This window comes from Aspergillus chevalieri, chromosome 6 (genome assembly GCF_016861735.1).
Source record: "Aspergillus chevalieri M1 DNA, chromosome 6, nearly complete sequence".
NCBI lineage: Eukaryota > Fungi > Ascomycota > Eurotiomycetes > Eurotiales > Aspergillaceae > Aspergillus > Aspergillus chevalieri.
In genome coordinates, this window is record NC_057367.1 from 1,508,843 (window position 1) to 1,526,568 (window position 17,726).

Here is a 17,726-nt window from a genome sequence, read left to right on the forward strand (position 1 = left end):
GGCCGATCCCCGAATCATTGCTGGAGCACACTGACGCGGAAATATTCTGATAATATACAGAACTAGCACCAAGTAATCAGCACCTGGACTTGTAATAATTATAACTGAAAAACGGGACCCAGGTCAGTTAGTACTACTTACCATATAGTTGCGTTTAAAAATCACTGAGAGCTAACGACAAAGACTGGTTGTAGATGAACCCAACCCTTCGCAGCAATACGTTTATAGACCGTTTCTCCGTGGTATACGGTGATGTCGTGTAAGTCGCATACCGATTTATATAGTCTTTCCAGAGACTGGTATATCAAAATCCAACGCAACAAGCCACGGCAACCCTCTGGCCACTCTTATCTTCCATTATGCTCGTCTGGGAGGGCATTCGCTGCCCTTGTAGTAGTTTCGGACGGGTATGGTCTTCTGGCACCTCATTGTAAATATCCTAGATAGCTAAACAGTCAGCACCCACCATTCGACACTTGATACTGTCGGTGCAATTTTACTGGGCAATAGGCTGTCCATGGGGCACTATTCTGTCCTCCGTGAAAAGCACTGAAACCTCCGATTCACCGTACTTCGCCAGTATACATTTCACCCGCTGGTAGTCCGTAAAACATCGTCTCCTGAAGGCATCTTTCCTGATACTCACGATTACAGTCGGCGCGTTCTGGACCGCTAAAGATTATCGGAGGAGTGAGTGAGCGTTTATTATCGCGCGATAATATCGAGAAATATAAACGGTTGGCGGGTGGCTCGTGAACCTTTCATGCCACTGGCGTAATCGATATATATAATAACGCCGTTGGTGATCGTGGCTCAAGTATATAGTCAGCGGAGTGACAAAATAGTAATAAATAATACTATCATAGATCGCCATGGTACTATGTTCCATAGTGCGCTCATATAGAGACCGATGAGATAGTGTAGTTGTAGAGTAGAGAAAAGAAAAGAAACCTACATCTGTGTCTACAGAACATACTTCACAGTAATGTCTACCTACAAAAATGAATGAATGAAAGGCATCCCGCATTATCTGCTATTCTACTGCAGCGAGGCTCTTGACCTAAGGTAGGTCTAGGGAATTTCTTTATTCACTGCATACAGATGTCTTTCCCAAGAGATTCCATGCAGTAATTGGTACATCTTGCACTGTAACTGGTGTAATCAGCGATTTAGGATATGTGTGGCTTGTATTGCACTCTGCAATGATACTTTTATAGCAAGCTGCATATGCCACGCGTCATCCATTCCAGGATACTTGCATTGCGGTAGTGTGGATGTACGTGGCAGATTCAGACCACGTAGGAGACGGGTTTATGCAAAATCAAATCCCGAATACCAAACAAATAATATATCTTTGAAAAGGCACGTTTTGTTTTTGAAAAAAGTGTATTGTATTGTATCATCAGCAAACCGTCAGCTATGCAATAAACCAAAACATCAAACGCCATGCAACCTATAAAAATAAAACAACGAAGGAGAATCAAAGAGCAATGCAGATGCCAGATCAACTACCCTTCGCCTTCTCCCTCTTCAAATCTAACTCCTCCGGTCGAACCGTACTCAACGCCTTAATCAGCCTGACGCCTGCGTCTGCCGTTTCGCGCTGCGGCCAAGACCAGAACTGCGCTTCTCGTTCTGAACTGTACAGAATCCCGTGGTCGGTTTCCTCCGTGCACACGGATTCACCGCTGCTTCCTTCGCCGTCGTCTGTGGTTGAGCTGTAGACGTTGACGCGCTCGTTGAAGCGGACCTTGGGCTTTATGCGGGTAGATCGCGAAGGAGAGGATGACGAAGAGGAGGAGCGGTCGGAGGCGGCATTGAAGGCTTCGAGGTAGCCCTTGCGGACGCGGAAGCGGTTGGCCGCTTGGAGGCGGAGGGTGCTGGACCAGAGTTTTTCGAGGCCGACGCGGACGGCGAAGTGGGCGGCTAGGTAGGTTTGTTCGGCGATGAGGATCGTGAGGAGGAGGTAGGAGAAGCGGACGTTTTGCATGCCGTTGCGGTAGAGGTAGACGATGGCTGCTGTGGAGAGGGTGCCGAGCCAGGTGAGGAATTCGAGGCCCTGGAGGGAGGGGCCGATGGAGTCTGCGCGGATTGGGGGTGGGCGTTGGCATTCGAGGCTTAGTTTGAAGAAATCGCCGCGTAGTTCGAGCCAGTTGTTTAGGAGGAAGCCGAGGGGAACGAGGGGCCATGCTACTCCGAAAAGTGCTAGGTAGCCGAATTGGACGCACATTTCTAGGATGTCATCGTGTACGTTGTACTCGTCTGCCTCGGACTCGTTGCGGATTCGGTTTAGAACCGCGTGCTCGTCGGGGGGATCGATGAGTAGCATATCGGTCATGGTGGAATGACTGCGGTGACGGTTCATCTCGGATCGCTTGAGTTTGTATTCGCGCCATTTTTGCATTGCGATGCGCTTGACATACGGAAGAACAATCTCTTCACCAAAGTTGACGACTTGCGCGGTCATAGAGAGAGAAATGACTTCCTGCTCGAGTCGGGAGGTATCGACACTGATGTCCGCACCAGCGCCTTGCTTGAGACCGGTCATTCGAAGCACGTCGAGATACGGCACAATCTTGGGTCCGAATGGAACGTAGACGAACGCAGTCAAGATGGTGGGCAGGAAGTCGGTGATAAAGTTCATGACAAACGTTTTCTGCGTCTGGGCCAGATCGTACTGATCCTGAGTGCGGTAGTTTTCGTATTCGGTCAAGCGCGAGGCAATGTGGGTAAGGAAGTTGGTGATGGCGGGCAAGGTGAGCGAAAACAGGACAGTCGGTAGGAATTCGAGGTACATCTTGAGCGATCCGTGGTAGACTTCCGAAATGAACACTTCCATAGCAAAGGTGATTACAATCAAACTGCCCAAGGCGATGGCTGCAGACGAAGCAAACGGTATAAGGAGCAGCTGTCGCAGAAACTGCTTACGCGAGGAAAAGACCTTGTTGACCTGGCCTGTGATCGGGTCCTTGACTTCCTTGTCCCAGACATATTGAATGCGGTTCACTTTGAGTGTCCCGACATCTTTGACGTTCCATCGCATACTGAGGTCGAGCTCGCGGATCTTCCAGAACTCGACAAAAACAATACACCAGAGACAGTTGACAATGGCGAATGTCATCGAATATGGCCCAAAATAGTACCAACAGAACACTCCCCAGGCAGCCGGAAACACGAGAAAGCACGAGTAGCAATGGATAAAAGCGAAATAGAAGGCGACCTTTTCTCCGAACAAAGCCCGGATGGCATCCAGATCCTCCGCGGTCAACGTAGTGGTGCGACTCCATTTGCGCAGGAGCTCTCCGTTGGCGGGTTGGTCATGTAGTGGGAAAGCAGATGCGACGTTCTTCCATTTACCGAATTTCGGGGTGATTCCGGCACCTCCAAGTTCTTTTTGCCAGGACACGGCGTGGTATACCGATCGGAGTTCTTCGGCGGGGGTTTCGGCGTCTGCGATGGTGTTCTCATCGCCATAGGGGATTTCGTTGATGACGCAGTGTAGAAAGTCTTTTATTCTGTTTTCATTAGCTCGCATATAACCGGAAAAAGAGGAGAAAGGAAAGAGTACCTCGATTTGTGGATCATGTTCCCCAGTAGGTCGCGGGGTACCTTGATGCAGACGAGCAACGAGTTTCCATGGCCATGGCGGACTTGTGTACAGAGACCGGCCTGGTTGAGGTCATGAATGAGTTCCTGGAACTCGCGAATTGCCTGTGTGAGTTCTAAGGTCCAATCAGCAGTGTAAAAAGAAAATCCCATATGCGATCGACGTACCAACGTCGTCAAAAACGTAGTGGACAACCCAATCAATGCCGAGGTTGTCGTCTTCGTAGCTATCACGCTTGCCAGAAAAGAACGGCATTGGCTTCTCTGACTGCGCTGGAAAGGAATCTGGAGGGTGCAGGAATTTCTGGTCCTGAGTTGTAGGAAGGATGGAGGAGGATGACGGAGATGAGGCTGAAGGCGGACTGATGGTCCACCGGGGCGCTGAAGTCATTATGCACGGCAAGGGATTTCCTCGCGATGATTGTTCATACGATAAATGTACTTCAGATTCTTATATGTACTGGTCCTATGTACAAGTACTCCGTACGTGCACAAAAGGGGTGTTTCTATAATTACGATCTCTGTCAATCAAGGCATCATCATTGTGTCCAATGAGAATCCACGGTTCGCGCCAATTCAGCCCTACAGGGCGTTTTGGATGAGCCTCATTTTCCAGGGCCATTTTTTCAAAACACAAACAATTGTCTCAAAATTCGGGGATATTGAATATTGGCAACTCCCAATTCCTCTCTCTTGGAAAATTTCACCCCGCAGGAGGAAAAGCAGAGCTGAACAGTGATTATTCATCTGCCAGTTCAGCGCCCCACCCACTAGCCCGATTCGGATGTTCGGCAAATGGTTCTCGATAGTTCTAGGAGACAAACCACATGACCCTACGGTACTCTGTTAGGGCCATACATACGCACCATCATAGGAGCACATAGGAACACATACAATTCATACAGAAGAGATGGTACCTCGCGCCAATACGACACGCTGGACCGGATTAGGGAAATGAATGCACCCGTCACCACAAACAGCATCAGCGGACGGATGATCAGCGCGGCTATAGTTCCCAGAGTGGCCTTGATAAGACGCCTGCTGGCTTAGTTAACTTTCCTGAACAAATGCAGGTATACATACCAGAGGGACATGATGAGCGCTGCTCTATGCCGTACGACACCACGCAGACTGCATATATACCTAGTACAATCCCCATACAATGTGACCGGAAGATATATACTCCCCCTCGACTCCGCTTCCCAAAAAGGAATTCTGCTGCCTGTGCCAAGACTGCCAAGCCTCTCCTTGCGAGTTGCGTCATAGGGATATTCTCCGCCAATCAGGACGACCAAATTCTGCCCTACGGGTGTATGGTACAGGTACTTCGTATGGTACCGGTACAGCCGGGGCCGAACCGCTGCAGGCACCACTATTCTGGTATTACCGTATTTATGACCAGTCTTATAGCCAGATATCTTTTCTTCTACCTGGTAAATGAATATTGACTATCACTGCCTATTCTACTCTGTACACCCATGACCGTCAGCCTATTCGAAACCATGGCCCGTCGTCTTCTCCCTAATCATAGCATAGCGCTGGGCCTAAGTGTGTTCCTCTTCACGTTTGCCTTTCTGCCAACCCTGGTTGTGCTCTTGGCGGTCATTGTGTTTTTCGTCTTTTACTATCCACGATTACGCAAGTCAGATAATTGTGAGTGCCTGCTCTCGACAAGACAGGATGATGCTGATTAATTCTGGATAGAAACGACAAGCATGGGCTCTCGGCGTTGATTGATTTTGATACCACTGTATTATTATGAGTGATATTCTGATGCCTACAATAAACTTTTAATCCGACCGGATCTCGGCACTCAGCCCTACCCCATAGGGCTGATTTAACCTTTCACTACGTATCTATTTCGTCCATTTCCTCACTACTACACTCCCCTGTACCCCGGAGTAAGCACCGCCACGACACTATGGGTTGAAGTAGACCAATGCATACATCATCAAAATGTCCCGCTTCACCCTCTCCTCCCACACCCAACCCGTCGCTTCCGCCAGCACCTGGGAGGACATCCTCACCCCCCTCAACAACCTCCTCGAAAGGCCCCCAGAGTCAGCATGGTGGTTGGATGTCCGCGATCCCACGGAGGAAGATGTAAATGACGTCGCGCAGGGATTATCCATCCATCCTCTGACGGTGGAGGATATCGTCATCCGTGAACCGAGGGAAAAGGTCGAGGTTTTCCGGAACTATTATCTCATTTCGTTCCAGACGTTAGTATCCTTCAGTGAGAAGGAGGATGATGTGTATACCGAGTGGTCGAAGACGCCGTCGTCCGCCGTGTTCTATATCCTAGTATTCACGAATGGAACCGTCACGTTCTCGCCGAGTGGTTGTGGACATGTGCGGCGGGTGAGGGATCGTGTGCGCAGGCTTTACGACCCGTCCATCCTATCCAGTGACTGGATCTGCTACGCTCTCATGTACTCCTCCTTATCCATTCTCACTCTATGTACACCCACTGATAACTGGCAGCGACGATATCGTCGACTCCTTTGCTCCCTACATGCAATCCGCCTCCCGCGAGTCCGAAGCAATAGAAGACCAAGTCTTCATCGCGCGCGTCGACGACGCTAAATCCCTCATCCCGCGAGTGGACATTCTCCGCAAAAAGATCACCCACCTCATTCGGTGTCTAAACGGCAAACTCGACGTGCTCAATGGCTTCGTGAAGCGCTGCCAGGCAAAAGATAAACACCCCGTCTTTCCCGACGGAGATCTCATCCTGTATCTAGGCGACGTGCAGGACCATTTGATAACGACAATGTCTAATTTGTCTCATTTTGACGAGATCGTGGGAAGGAGTCAGGCGAATTGTCTGGCGCAGCTAAGCGCGACGAACCTGCGATTGAGTTTGAATATTAACGAGGTTATGAGTAAGGTTACGGTGTTAGCGACAATTTTCGTGCCGCTGCATTTGGTGACGGGGCTTTTCGGGATGAATGTTGAGGTGCCCGGGCAGGAGGATAAAGGGCTTGCGTGGTTTTTCGGGATTGTAGGTGTTTTTGTGGCATTTATGGTGTTGGCCTGCGGGGTTGCGTGGAGGTATAAGTTGTTGTAGACATTCACCGGTTAGAATATGTATCACTGTATAAAGTTTTCGTCTGACATTCCGTTTCCATCTCATTTTCATTTTCCGTCTCCTGGGGTCTTTGCACATAGTTCATATATATCTTTCTCCAAAAACCGTATCATCCAGTTAATGCTTTAGGTGCTTTCTATACCTTACGAGAAAAGGAATAGATTATATTCGATTAAACGGTTGGATGGAATGGCCTTAGTAGCTTCCACTGCAGGACACCAGCTGAATCCATTCTACCTCCAGGGATCGGAACTAAAAGCCTTTCCGAGGTATCTAGCCTGGGAAATGAAAGTCGGCTTAGTAGTCGAAAAGCACCAAAGAGTGGTTTAATTGCTTAGATATGTTTGTCATTCTATAAGAATACCCATTCTCCTTATTTCTAATTCCAGACCTAACCTCGGACAGAGAGTGTCCCGATTATAACCCCTACTCGAGCGGAGTTCTTGCCTATGGATTTGAATCATGAATTTGAAATGATCACAGACTGGTTCTAAAAACCTATACGGCGCGAGCGCAAACCTGCCCGTCTTAGCAGAGCTTGATGGGATTTTTGAACACGTTTCGAATCGAAGTTGCGAGAGAACATGGCAGCTATCGCGCTATCATCACTTCAGGCTTTTGCCCGATTTGAGCTGGACTTTACGACAACTACAGTTGTGTACGAACCCCATGACGGTAGTGGAAATATTTCATGTATGCTGGCCTTCGGCAGCTCGCTGGTCTCGGTCCGACCATTATTCACCACCACGGCTATATTACAATACATATTAGGATCCCTTTATACACATCACAACATTCATATAACAAATGTAAGTGTGACGGCTCAGCTTAGCGCAGTGCCTTTACCGACAAACATCGGCAAATGATGCCATGCATAATTAGACAAGCGGCCTCTTGGCGATGCCACGCAACTGCCATAAAATCTCTTCATGGAAATGAGCTTCTCTTTTTTTCTTCTTCAGATTCGATATTCTCGTCGATGGCTACGCAGTTTCGATAGGAATATCATTTCGTTAGTATCTACTAGTCAGAGGCCCTGACAGACGGTCTCATTCAATAGCGATGTATTGGTTGATTACCTACTGAATACTAGGATGAAGGCAGGTAGAGCCTGCTAGGCACAGGCTGTTTACTGTGTTTCCCGGGTCTTAGCCCTATGTCAGAGAAGACAAATTGGTCAAACACATACAACACCACCGGCATGTCGTGACACTTCAAATAGAATTAACGAGTAAAAAACTGTGATAGTGCCCTTTCCGTCTAGGACAGAACATTGTATATCTGCTTGCCTATGAAGATGGGCAGGAATCAGAAATGACAAAGAAAAGGGAGGTCAGCCACGGCTTGAAAAGAATCCAGATCTCTCCTGATCCTGATATAGGCATTCTCTCGTGCTTTATCGCCATTACCATACTTTTGTTTATTGTACAATTTTCCTGGTATTCAATTGGATTCACGCACGAGTTTCAGCTTTGTCACGGGCTCGGAATAGTAGATAATAACGAACTGAATTCCTATCTAGACTATTGTAGCCATCGACGAGAACATCGAATCTGGGGAAGAAAAGAAGGAAAGCAATCTACCTACAGGAAAAGGGGTTTATATGCGTGACTGCGCTCTAAGTGCTTTCGTCTGTTAGCTCAGATGGCGTTATTTGTATATATCAGTGACTGAGGCATCAAACCGTCACAAGCTTCCGTCAGTAATCTCTTATTCCAATATCAGATTATGCTTGCGCATATGGCTTATTTGGTAACTCTCCGAATTCTCAAATGTCTCTTTTGGAGAATTTGGATCGTTAAATACACTATCATCAGTGATCAGTCTATACAGAGTGGCCATTAAGAAACATGTACATACATGGTATTCGACCATATTTCATAGATGAAAGTTATATTGTGGCCCTTTGCAAGAAAATGTACGTAGTTCGTAATAACTTATGTTAAATATATATTTCCATCCTGACTGCGTGAATCAACCAACAATCATAAAATTACTTGCAACCACGCCTTATCTACTCTAATATTCATGCCAAATCTATCATTTTAATAGTATTTAATAATAATACAAGATCATTTCTTATTATTTCATCTAGTAAATAGGAGAAAGTGTAGAATGGTATTGTCATAACCAAACATGAAAGATTTCAGTTTCAAAACAGGGGTTTGTCAGCTTCATAATTCTCACCTGATAGTCTGAAATAGGGTAAATTAGCGAATTTTATGCTAGTGCGGATATATGTTGGATATCCAACATATACCGTTAAACATCCAATGGATATCCGCAATTGGACTTCATTCTTTGAATATGGCCACCGCCTACATGCATTGTGCACTTAGTACTCCGTTTGGCTCTTTGAACTTCTTTCGCAACGACTTTCCCTTTTACGTCTAGCTGATGACCGCCAGATTGTGTATTAAAAGGCCGTACAATAGATACCTAGAATCAGAGTTCTTCCTCTATTCACTCTGAATAGTGCCTATGCCATCGTACCGAGCATAGTAGTCAATACAAACACTGACTGGACTGAGGTAGATACTAGCTAGTAACTTGACTAATTAGGCATACTATAACGGGTGAGTTGATCGAGCTGAGAATGAAATTATATCGCATTATAGTATGCTGGGTTTCTATATTGGCAGAAGGTTTTCCTCATTCATCAAATCCTCCCTGTACGCTAGTCAATAGATCCCACATATTCCCTTACAATGCGGTCAAACGCAACACAAAGGTATCGACTTTATGCTACCCTGCGTAACACAGAGCTGTTCAGATGCTCAGGCGACACTGATTTGATCCCGGACAGATGAAGGTTCAATTCCAAGTCCCCAAGGACGCTGCGAAGCACATGGCGAACGCCTTCTTCACCACCAATTGCCAGACCGTACACGTAAGGTCGACCGAGCAGGACCATTTTGGCTCCAAGCGCAAGAGCCTTGACGGCATCCGCACCACAACGGATGCCAGAGTCGAAGAGGACCTCCAAATCTTTTCCGACGGCATGGACAATCTCCGGGAGCATGGCTAGCGAGCCGACGCCACCATCCTGTTGACGTCCACCGTGGTTGGAAACGACGATGCCCTGCATTCCATATTCGACAGCCAGCTTAGCATCCTCAACAGTCTGGATACCCTTGAGAACAATTGGACCGTCCCAGTTTTCACGCAAGAAACCGAGATCCTCCCAGCCATGGCTGGTTCCGGGAAAAATTGTGTGAGCCCATTCAGCCGCAGCCTTGGACATGTCTTCTTCAATGGTCTTGTCATGCTTCTCCTGAAATTTGCGCCGGAAAACAGGGTCAGAGAACCCAATTTCGGTCCCGATATTGTCCTTACGAAGGAACGGGTTATAGGCATTGCCCAGATCCGACGGTCGCCATCCCAGGATGTATGTGTCGAGTGTCACCACCAGGACCTTGTAGTTGGCAGCCTTGGCCCGTCTCAGCAGACTGAGGGTAACATCGCTCTGGTCGTTCAGGGGCCAGTAGAGCTGGAACCAGCGGGGCCCGGAACCGTTGGCTTTGGCAACGTCCTCTATACTCGTCGCAGATGCAGTGCTGAGGATATATGTCACATTCTCCTGCTGCGCTGCGGAAGCCGTTGCGATCTCACCTTCCCGGTGGAAAATCTGCTGGACTCCTACCGGCGCGATAGCCATCGGATAATTGTATTCGTCACCGAACAAGGTAGTCTTCAAGCTCGGGAAGTCGGATTTCACCAGACGGGAGGGCACAATTCCCCATTTCTTAAAGGCTGCCCGGTTGTTGTCATCGGTTTCGCGAGATCCGGCAGAACCCCAGACATATCCAAAACTCTCTGCCGAGAGTCGCTCTTTGGCTAATTTCTCCCATTCAAAGGCGTTGAAGGTGATTGCCGGTCTTTTATCACGGAGGCCTTCCTGATAAACGTCCACTTCGTACGAATGTGGCGCTAAGTTCGGGGTGGCATTCATGATAATAAAATTTCTCTCACAAATGGTACAGGATGTAAAAATCTTGCAGGATGGAACCGCAAGCCTTTTTAAAGCTGATTCCCCATGTTCTGAGCGAGAACCGGAATACGATGCGGACCGCAAGCCGGCCCGCAGATGAGATATAAAACTCGGCAAATACCCCTTTCTCGGCCGATATACAGCGTCTTGTCGATATCAATTATTGGGACTCGGACGGAGTACCTGTAAGAGTCCGAGAGTCTACAGTACTACGATCTACAGAGTACATTCGAACGGAAACAAGATCGACCGGGTCTAGTGATGCCGACACAGCAGCAGTCGGGGAAACCGTCATCCAACTCCGAAAAGTTACTGTGCCGGTGGTTCGCTATTTATTTCATATCTACGTCAGTCGAATATTCGTACCGTCCTATAGCGGCCATGAGAATTGGTTAAATAGTGTGTCGTGGACAAATTCCCAGGCCTTGTTAAGGGGTATAGTTCTGCAATCAACACTCAATTTTTTATTTATATGTTTTTATCTAGTCCACTAATTTTACCCAAAGAGGAGAGAAGAAACGATGATGTTGAATGCAGCTACTCGCAGATGTTGTCTTCACCATGCTCGGGCTGTTCCACGTCGTGTTGTAGTAAATCCAATGGAAAGCCATGGCTGCTCTTTCGGGAAACAGCGTTCTATCAGTAGTAGTTCACAGCAATATCTCAGTAAGTACAATGTCAGCCAAAATCGGGGAGGGAGCAGGAACCAGGACGCTAATGACAGTTTCGGCGACAGAATCCCCGGAGCGGGTGTTCGATCCAAAATATTGGAAACAAGACCGTCGGGGTGTTGTCACTCTGGGTATGACATCGTCCTCCGTTTCCCCAAAAGGCTCTTTTTAGTGATTGCCCTTTTTTGCTGGTTGGAGTTATTTCTTTTGGCATGCATCGGTGGTTACAGTGTCGATACCGCACAAGCCGAACAACCAGTATCATCGCCAGAATCAACGGCTTCTACGACTCCTCTTCGGATGACCAAGCCTCCAGGCCATGATAAACCCCCAGAGAACCTTAAAGCGGCGTTGACAGAATTCATCGAGATTCTTGGACAAGATAATGTCATGACTGACCACGAAATCATGAAGTCATATGCCGGATCGGATTGGTCATCATATGTCCAGAAAGAGAACGAGGTACACGCCATTGTGTTGACTCCAGGCTCGACCGAGGACGTGTCCCGTATTATGAAAGTATGCCACAAGCGAGTGATGCCGGTGACCGCATATGCGGGAGGCACGAGCCTGGAAGGACATTTTGCTGCCACCAAAGGCGGAGTATCGATCGATTTTCAACGGATGAATCAAATAGTCGCCCTCCACAAAGACGATTTAGATGTCGTGGTCCAGCCTGGGGTGGAATGGGAGGCATTGAACGAAGAACTCGCGCAAACCGGGCTTTTCTTCCCTCCCGATCCGGCTGCGCGAATGGGTGCTTTCCTTGGTGGCAGTTCTCGCGGATGGCACGGTCATGGAAACGAGGCAGCGACCTCGCAAATCCAGCGCAGGATATGACTTGACCAAAAATTTCATCGGCAACGAAGGCACCCTAGGCCTTGTCACTGAAGCCACCCTGTAACTAACCAATTATCCCGAGATTCAGACCGTGGCTGTGGCGTCCTTCCCATCCATCCACAGCGTAGCTGGTTGTGCTTCAGCAGTGGTGAGAAAGGGCGTGCATATCGCGGCTGTTGAACTCCTCGATGACGTCCGAATGGAAGATCATCGTAGAGTCTGAAATGGGGAAATGGGGAGCCATCTTAAATATAATAGGAACGTTCTAGCACTGTATAACCCATAAGTTGAGGGAACAACATTGGAAACCAAAGAATTTTGGGGGTGTAAAGAGAAAAAGTATATAGGGCCTGCTGGTATTATGTGATAGCTCGATACAGTGATGAGTATAACGCTCCCAAAAGAGCCTTGGCTTACCTCAATAATTCATGGTTTAAAAACCAATATTAATCATTACAAAAAAGATCTGTTACGAGACAATGGAATTATTCCTCCAATGAACTACTCTTCGTGTAATGGATCGTCAATATCTTGCATCGTCGATGAAATCTTCAGAATGCAGACAGTGAGTAAATTGAGCTTCTTGGCAACTTCGAGATCTATCCCCGAGATAGAGACAAAGTTCTATGGCAAACTCGTCCAAGAGATCCGCGCGACTAAAGAAGATGTGATTAAATATCTTAACGCCCGTTTGGATAATTGTCCTTGTGCTTTGACCCGGAGACCATATTTGCAAGAGAAAACAATAACTGCAATCACACAGTCCGTCGATGGAATGTGAGCTCCCAAAGATCCATTTCTGTATTTAGGTTATTTATAGAACCTGTCTCACAGAACACTAGGTTTCTCCTGGCGCAGCTGTATCTTGATTCCTTGATCTCGATGACCATATCCAAAGAAATCATGGATGAGCTGACTAGATTAATGGATAAGTCTAACAGGTATTATTATTATTATTATTATTATTATTATTATTATTATTATTCATACACGCATCTGTCAGCCCTATAGGCCGAGTGGCGGCAGGTCCTGCAGGGCGGCCGGGTAAACCGCCGTAGTGGCAATCGACTTTCTACATACATCCTGATATGTTATCCCGCATGTTGTATGTCCCGTGCTACTGTTTTTGTACTGCTGTTCCCATGGCCACCAAGGTCCATGGGCCTGTTGGATACTATCTCGTTTCCTTCCCTACTTCTGCAAGCTTTAACCTCGGCTGCACTATGCTGCCAGTTGCTTCGTGTCCGTTGTTGTGACTCGGTATGTGGTTGGTAGAGTCTGAAACTGGCCTAGGAGGCCTGTGTCAAGCATAAAGCGCACTGCCTTCGGTACCAGGTCTGGCCGTGTTAGGTAGGCCCGGTAATCCAACTCCCGCCTTGACCCCTGTGTAAGATGGCGCATCCGGGGGCCTGCCTGGTTTGTACAGTGGAGGAGAACATGGCGTATATCTTGACGACCGCGTCCACAAGGCATTCAGTCGATTCCATAGCATTAAAGGTACCAAGATAACTAGCCAGCGCAATCTTCCCAGTTTGCATTTGAATGAGGACTGATGTGGCGGCTCTTCGTAGGCCTTGATATAGTTGCATCGGCGCTTTTGAGGGTTCTTTCCATAAACGACGGAGGGAGTTCCCATGGGTAGAGGTAGCCCGCTCAGACTTCCATGCACTTGCTGCTTCTATGCGGAGGGTTCTTCGGATGCTAGCTTTGAGAGTGAGCTCCTCCACTCCGTTGGGGTTGGGTGCTCGGGGATTAGCAGCTTCTTTTGCAAGAGCATCAGCACACTCATTGCCATAGATGCCTTCATGACCCGGGAGCCAATACAGCTGTATATCCCAACCGCGTTCCTGTAGTTGAGATGCAGTGCGTGTAATCTTGCTCAGGATATATTGGTCAGAAGACCTTCCTGGAGCTGAACACGCTTGAATTGCCGCCTGATTGTCTGTAAAGATGATCGCTGTATAGGCCCGATGGGAACGTTGTGATGTCGGTCCAAATGTGTTGCATATTTGGGTGAGAGCCATCTCTATGCCTCGCAATTCCGCTGCATATACAGTATGAGTAGCTGGGGAGCCAATGTGAACTGCCTGGCGCCCTAGAGGTGAAACCACTGCTGCTCCAACTCCCTGTTCTGTCAAGCTGCCATCTGTGTATGCAATGATATTGGCGCCGCTATGTAAGGCAGTTTGGTGAGCTGCTAAGGCATCTAGTCTAACAGGTATGATGAGGCTTACAATACTGTCATGAAACGAATCTGTGACCAAGCCGCAAGCCAGAAAAGGCTGGCGGGAAACACTCTGTTATGGATAACCTGTGCCAAAAGACCTCTCACACCATTGGAGCTACGGACTGCTCTTGCTGTAGAGGTGGGTGATCGTGAACTTGATCAAGAAAATCTTCCCGATCTCGAAGACATCATTTCTACGTGTGCAGGACTGGTCACTGTTAGATCTGATGGCTCGGGAGAAGTGATTGAATTGGCTCATTATACAATGAAGGAGTTCTTTACACGAAGTTGGACCGTCTGGTTCCCATTAGCACATGAAAGCATTGCAACCACCTGCCTGACTTACCTCTCGTTCGATGCGTTCCAGGGAGGAATGTGCTTCAATGACACCGAATTCGAAGCCCGGCTAGGCCAATACCCTCTCTACTCATATGCTGCCAGGAACTGGGGTCACCATGCTCGGGTGCAACACGTCAACAATGATCTAATATTTTCCTTTTTGACAGATACGTTAAAGGTCGATGCTAGTGTACAAGCGCTTTTTGCGCTAAGGGGACTTTCAAACATTGGTCACTATTGTCGAAGAATTCCGTTCCAATTCACGCCGTTCCATCTTGCTATACACTTTGGATTAGAAAATACCGTGCGACTCACGATTGAAAACCGTGATCAAGTCTACGTGAGAGACTCGATGAACAGAAATTCCATGGCATGGGTGGCCGTTGCTGGCCATGATTCAGTTGTCAAGATGCTTTTAAACTATGAAGCCGAGGCTTCTGGACAAGATGATAATGGTTCGATGGGCTGGATTGAAGTTGTAAAGCTTCTCCTAGGTAAAGGTATCGACCCTGACTCCAGAGATATCGATGACCAAGCCCCTCTGTCGTGGGCATCATATCGAGGACACAATAAGGTAGTGCAGCTTCTTCTGAGCTGGGGTGCTGATCCAAACTCCAAAGATGATTACGGTAAAACTCCTGCCATGTGGGCAGCTAGTGACGGCTGGGTTGAAATTGTCCGGTCCTTACTGAATTATTCTGCTCATGTGAATTGCAAATATGAGCACGGAAAAACTGCATTTTCCTATTCTACAGAAGGCGGACATTTGCCTGTGGCTAGATTATTGCAGGAGAAAAGCGCACACTCAGACTTGATAGCCGCAGAGGCACAACTGCCTGTCTTGTGGGAACCCCTCCCAGACAACGCTCCTGTGATTCCAATATGCAATTCTCCTCTTCTTCCTTCAGACGTATGGAGGATGGCTGAAAGCAACGCTGAGCCTCCAAAGCCAGAGTACAAATGTCCACTCTGTGAAGCAGGACAAAGACAAGTGTTCCGCATCCGAGGTACATTCAAAAGACACATCGTAAATCACCATTATCCTGACTCAATATATATCTGCCCTCATCCTGCTTGTGGGCGCAGCTTTTTGAGGAGAGATCAATTTTGCCAGCATCATAGTGGAACACATGGAACAAGGCCGTCACTCCATGAAGAATACAAACAAAGCCGCCCTCTTCCTCCCAGTTGTGTGGTCTGTCAAAGGTCCGTCAATTCATGGAACGAATTCTACATGTGTATTTTGGAACATGGTGAAGCTCTTTGAATAGACAAGGAGTGGAGTGTCACGGAGCATGAGTGCTCGCTAAGTCACATGACATGTTTGATTCCTTTGTGTTGATTTCTTTGTTCTGTTTTAGGGCCAGAGCCCCTCGCACATTAAATAGTTCAACGCTGGCAGGCACAGCGTTCTTTTCTTCTTTCCTCATGCTAGTATTTCGCCAGATAGTCCACCAATAGATTTCATATTGAACGGGGCCGTCACATGGAGTATCTTTAGGCTTAGACAAAAGAGTATGACAAAGAAGTATCATTTAGTTACGTCCGCGGTACGAATGCTATGGAAAGACTTACACGTCAAATAAAGTCTATCGTTATGTTGAATAATTACTCAGACAGAAAAGGAATGATAATAAGCCACATCGAATCATATAACTAGTACAAACCGATATGGTAATCCATAGAACAGCTTACAAGAAACGAAACATGAAACCAAGCCGCTTTGTGTGATAAAGCAAAGAAGTGCTTCAAAACAAAACACAAAGAAAAAGGTAGCAACACTTTCCATGCTTGATTGCCAGACATTAAATCTTTTTATATACCTTTATAGGAGGGGCTCGGGGCACTGAGTACTATATACAATACTATGCTATATTGCCACCAGCCACCCATATACTCACTAATGAATTCTAAGGCCTACGCCACCAGCCAAAAAGATTGTTCCTCGCCCGCAAGGTACCTCAAAACAAGGAGATACCTCGGGAGTTATGACCGGCAGAGGGGATTCATACCGTGGAGCATGGACAAATGGTTAAGCCACCTAGCACATCATCCAGGAACCGGCATCACTGTAGGTTTCTATTGAATTCCACTGATACCTTATACAGATTGTGTAATTTTACGTAGCAACGTACTGTGCCATACATGTGCATTTTTACTCTGTTCCTCAATTTAATGTGGTTTGCTCAATGATTAATCTGCACGGAAGGCCTTGGCGATGGGTCTAGAAAACAGTCATCATGTGTGTATTGGTCAAGCCGATTTCGAGAATCACTGTAGCTAACGTGACCCACATGCGAATGTCACACACGGGCGAATGTCACACGAAATCGCTCCGACGCGACTTCTAAACTTCTATCACAAATATCACCACAACCAAATATGCCTCAGGGAAATGATAGAAGCCAAGTAATATTGGCCCTTCAAGCTATGCAAAATGACAAAAAACTGAGCGCTCGAGCAGCTGGAAAGATCTATCACGTGGATCATGAGAAGCTTGGTCGCCGCCGGCGTGGCATGCAATAACGATGCAATATATCAGCCAATCCACGGAGGCTTACTGATTTAGAGGAATCAACGGTTGTTGAACACATACTTGATCTAGATTCCAAAGGGTTTCCTCCTCGGTTGTATGATGTGGAAGATATGTCCACCCGATTACTCGCAACACGCGACGCGGGACGCGTTAGGGTAACCTGGGCTCGCACCCTTGTCAAAAGGCACCCAGAGTTTACGGCTCGTCTTAATCGGAAATACGACTATGAGGGAGCTCTATGCGAAGACCCAGAAGTTATTCGTCGTTTGTTTATGCTTGTTTGAAACATAATCGCGAAATACGGTATCCAGGAAGCAGATATCTATAACTTCGACGAAACTGGGTTTCAGATGAGAGCAATCTTGACTACAATGGTTGTCACAAGCTCCGAACGACAATAGCAAGGCAAAAATAAACAGCCTGGC

General features: G+C 47.3%; 4 protein-coding genes across 4 annotated transcripts; 2 read left to right on the forward strand and 2 right to left on the reverse strand.

Annotated features, from left to right (window-relative positions):
- Positions 1–1,504: 1,504 nt before the first annotated feature.
- ACHE_60533A (anoctamin family protein) lies at positions 1,505–3,997 on the reverse strand (the record flags this gene model as incomplete). The annotated part of the gene is made up of 3 exons (XM_043281717.1): positions 1,505–3,515; positions 3,569–3,722; positions 3,775–3,997. The coding sequence occupies 3 exons, from the start codon at positions 3,995–3,997 to the stop codon at positions 1,505–1,507; spliced, it is 2,388 nt and encodes a 795-aa protein (XP_043139169.1).
- A 1,565-nt stretch (positions 3,998–5,562) lies between these two features.
- On the forward strand, positions 5,563–6,676 carry ACHE_60534S (magnesium transporter CorA family protein; the record flags this gene model as incomplete). Its single annotated transcript, XM_043281718.1, has 2 exons — positions 5,563–6,038; positions 6,091–6,676. The coding sequence occupies 2 exons, from the start codon at positions 5,563–5,565 to the stop codon at positions 6,674–6,676; spliced, it is 1,062 nt and encodes a 353-aa protein (XP_043139170.1).
- A 2,761-nt stretch (positions 6,677–9,437) lies between these two features.
- On the reverse strand, positions 9,438–10,649 carry ACHE_60535A (lactate 2-monooxygenase; the record flags this gene model as incomplete). The annotated part of the gene is made up of 1 exon (XM_043281720.1): positions 9,438–10,649. The coding sequence occupies one exon, from the start codon at positions 10,647–10,649 to the stop codon at positions 9,438–9,440; it is 1,212 nt and encodes a 403-aa protein (XP_043139171.1).
- Positions 10,650–11,659: 1,010 nt separating this feature from the next.
- On the forward strand, positions 11,660–12,199 carry DLD1_4 (FAD-binding oxidoreductase; the record flags this gene model as incomplete). Its single annotated transcript, XM_043281721.1, has 1 exon — positions 11,660–12,199. One exon carries the CDS (start codon positions 11,660–11,662, stop codon positions 12,197–12,199), a length of 540 nt encoding a protein of 179 aa, XP_043139172.1.
- Positions 12,200–17,726: the final 5,527 nt, after the last annotated feature.